The sequence below is a fragment of the Alosa sapidissima genome, chromosome 16 (genome assembly GCF_018492685.1).
Source record: "Alosa sapidissima isolate fAloSap1 chromosome 16, fAloSap1.pri, whole genome shotgun sequence".
Taxonomy (NCBI): Eukaryota; Metazoa; Chordata; class Actinopteri; order Clupeiformes; family Clupeidae; genus Alosa; species Alosa sapidissima.
Genome location: NC_055972.1, coordinates 1,701,085 through 1,703,584, shown reverse-complemented (window position 1 = coordinate 1,703,584; position 2,500 = coordinate 1,701,085). Strand labels below are relative to the sequence as shown.

At 42.9% G+C, this 2,500-nt stretch overlaps 1 protein-coding gene across 1 annotated transcript in view; it reads right to left on the bottom strand.

The window, feature by feature from the left end:
• The window catches only part of LOC121685530 (protein quaking-B-like), a 79,939-nt gene that overhangs the window by 437 nt on the left and 77,002 nt on the right, over nucleotides 1–2,500 (bottom strand). The window contains exon 7 of the mRNA XM_042066112.1: nucleotides 1–899. This exon is cut by the window's left edge and continues 437 nt beyond it. Within this exon, the coding sequence (XP_041922046.1) occupies nucleotides 793–899 (107 nt within the window). The 3' untranslated portion in view covers nucleotides 1–792. The remainder of the gene's footprint in view (nucleotides 900–2,500) is intronic.

Below are 2,500 nucleotides of genomic sequence, written 5' to 3'. Positions count from 1 at the left end.
ATTGCCCTGAAATGGCCTGTGCACTAGATCTGCATACCAACACACTCTCTCTCACACAAACACACACACTCTTACAGACGGAAGATGGGAAACGACTAGAGGAGGTTAAGACGGAGTCTGGACCTGTAACCCCAACCCAACACAAACACACACACACCTACCCCTGAACCCAACACACACACACTCACACACACCTACCCCTGAACCCCTTCTTCCCTGGGTCTCTCCCCCCCACAGGGGCAGTCTGGGGCTCAGTGCTTTATTTGTTTGTTTGCATGTTTGTTGTTTACGTTTATCGTGTATTAGATCAACTCCCTCATTGTACACAGAACAATGACTAATAAAACCCCCTTTGATTCAAACTACAAATAATTCAAGCCAAAACAAACAAATAATAATTATACAGAATAAAACGATGACAACAGAACATACACATAAACAAGAAAACAACATTATCTTAACAATGAAAAAAAAGTTTGTCATATTTTGTCATGTATGAATGTGCATGTATGAAGAAGCCTGGCCTACACTGGGGGGTCAGGAGTGTGTGTGTGTGTACGTGTGTGTGTGGTGTGTGTGTGTGTGTGTGTGCTTGTGTGTGGCTATTCTTCACCAGTCGAGGCTACGAGGCTGGGTGTGTGTGTGTGTATCTGTTTGTGAGTATGTGTGTATGGATATGTGTGAGGAGAGGGGAGTTGGAGGAAGGCAGTTTCCCACTGTTTGATGAGGGAGAAGGAGTGTTGTCTCTGTGTGTGTGTGTGTGTGTGTGTGTGTGTGTGTGTGTGTGTGTGTTTAGAAGGGTGGGCGGCCGGGGTGTGTCTCTGTGCGTCCAACAGCTAGAGGCAGGTGACAGGTGTGGAAACCCAGGTAGACGGGCAGCTCTTCCGCCTTAGAGGACGCTGTATGAAGAGAGACATGGGTCATATCACACACACACACACACACACACACACACACACACACACACACACATACATGTACACACACACACACACACACACACACACAGACACACACACATACACACAATCACACACATACACACACACACACACACATACGCATACACATACATTCACCCTTCCTCCCTGTTGGCATGTCTTCATATGAGAGTGTGTATATGTGAGTATGTGTGTGTGTGCATGTGTGTGTGTGTGCATGTATGAGTACTCTTTTGATCCCGTGAGGGAAATTTGGTCTCTGCATTTATCCCAATCCGTGAATTAGTGAAACACACTCAGCATACAGTGAACACACAGTGAGGTGAAGCACACACTAATCCCGGCGCAGTGAGCTGCCTGCTACAACAGTGACAGTGAGGGGTTAGGTGCCTTGCTCAAGGGCACTTCAGCCGTTCCTACTGGTCGGGGTTCAAACTGGCAACCCTCCAGTTATAAGTCCGAAGCGCTAACTAGTAGGCCACGGCGTGTGCTTGTGTGTGTGTGTGTGCATGTGTGCATGTGTGTGTGTGTGCATGTGTGTGTGTGTGCATGTGTGCATGTGTGTGTACGTGTGTTTGTGTGTATGTGTGTGTGTGCGTGTGTGTGTGTGTGCATGTGTGTGTGTGTGCATGTGTGTGTGTGTGTGCATGTGTGTGTGTGTGTGCATGTGTGTGTGTGCGCATGTGTGTGTGCATACTGTATGTGTGTGTGTGTGTGTGTGTCAGGGCTTTAGTCAAGACCACCTTTGTCGAGTCCAAGACAAGTCCAAGACCAGGACTAGTTGAGACCAAGACAAGACCGAGTCCAAAGAGGTTCGAGTCCAAGACAAGGCCGAGTCCAAAGAGGTTCGAGTCCGAGTCAAGACCGAGTCCAGGACAGGAAAAAAAGTCTTATGCATGACAGTATCAAGACAATCATTTTGGGTTATTATTATTATTATTATTATTATTATTATTATCTAAAAGCAAAAACAGTGTGGCAACACCCAGGATTTGTAAGTGTAGCCATTCCCCTTCTCCTCCAATATTATTATAAACTGGGGCTGTCAAACGATTAAAAAAATATATTTTGAAATTAACTAATCTTGATTAATCGCAACTAAAAAGTTCCTAAAGACTAAAGCTTCTTAAATAGCATATTAAATACAACATAAATCACAAAATGAATGAGTAACCACAAAGGTAAAAGTAAAACACTTATTATATATATTATTTAAATGATAATACTGAAACAGTAATTGTGTTTTAAAGTATTACTGTAATTTCTTAAGAAATACTACACATTTGATGCTGTTTAACTCATTCGTAAATGGTGTACTGTCACTTTAAGCCCATTGTGGCCACGTTCTCATAATGATCTTTTTTTACCAGCTCCATTGAAATATAGCCTATAGCTAGTCCACAAGCTCTAATATTGTTTGTACCACATGTATAGCACAATATTAACAATGATACGCATGATATTAAGTTGGTATGAACAGCTTTCATTCCTTTGGAAATAGAAGCATGTAATGACATGATGCTAGCTAGACATGTTCTGTTTGCAATTAAAAGTGAATT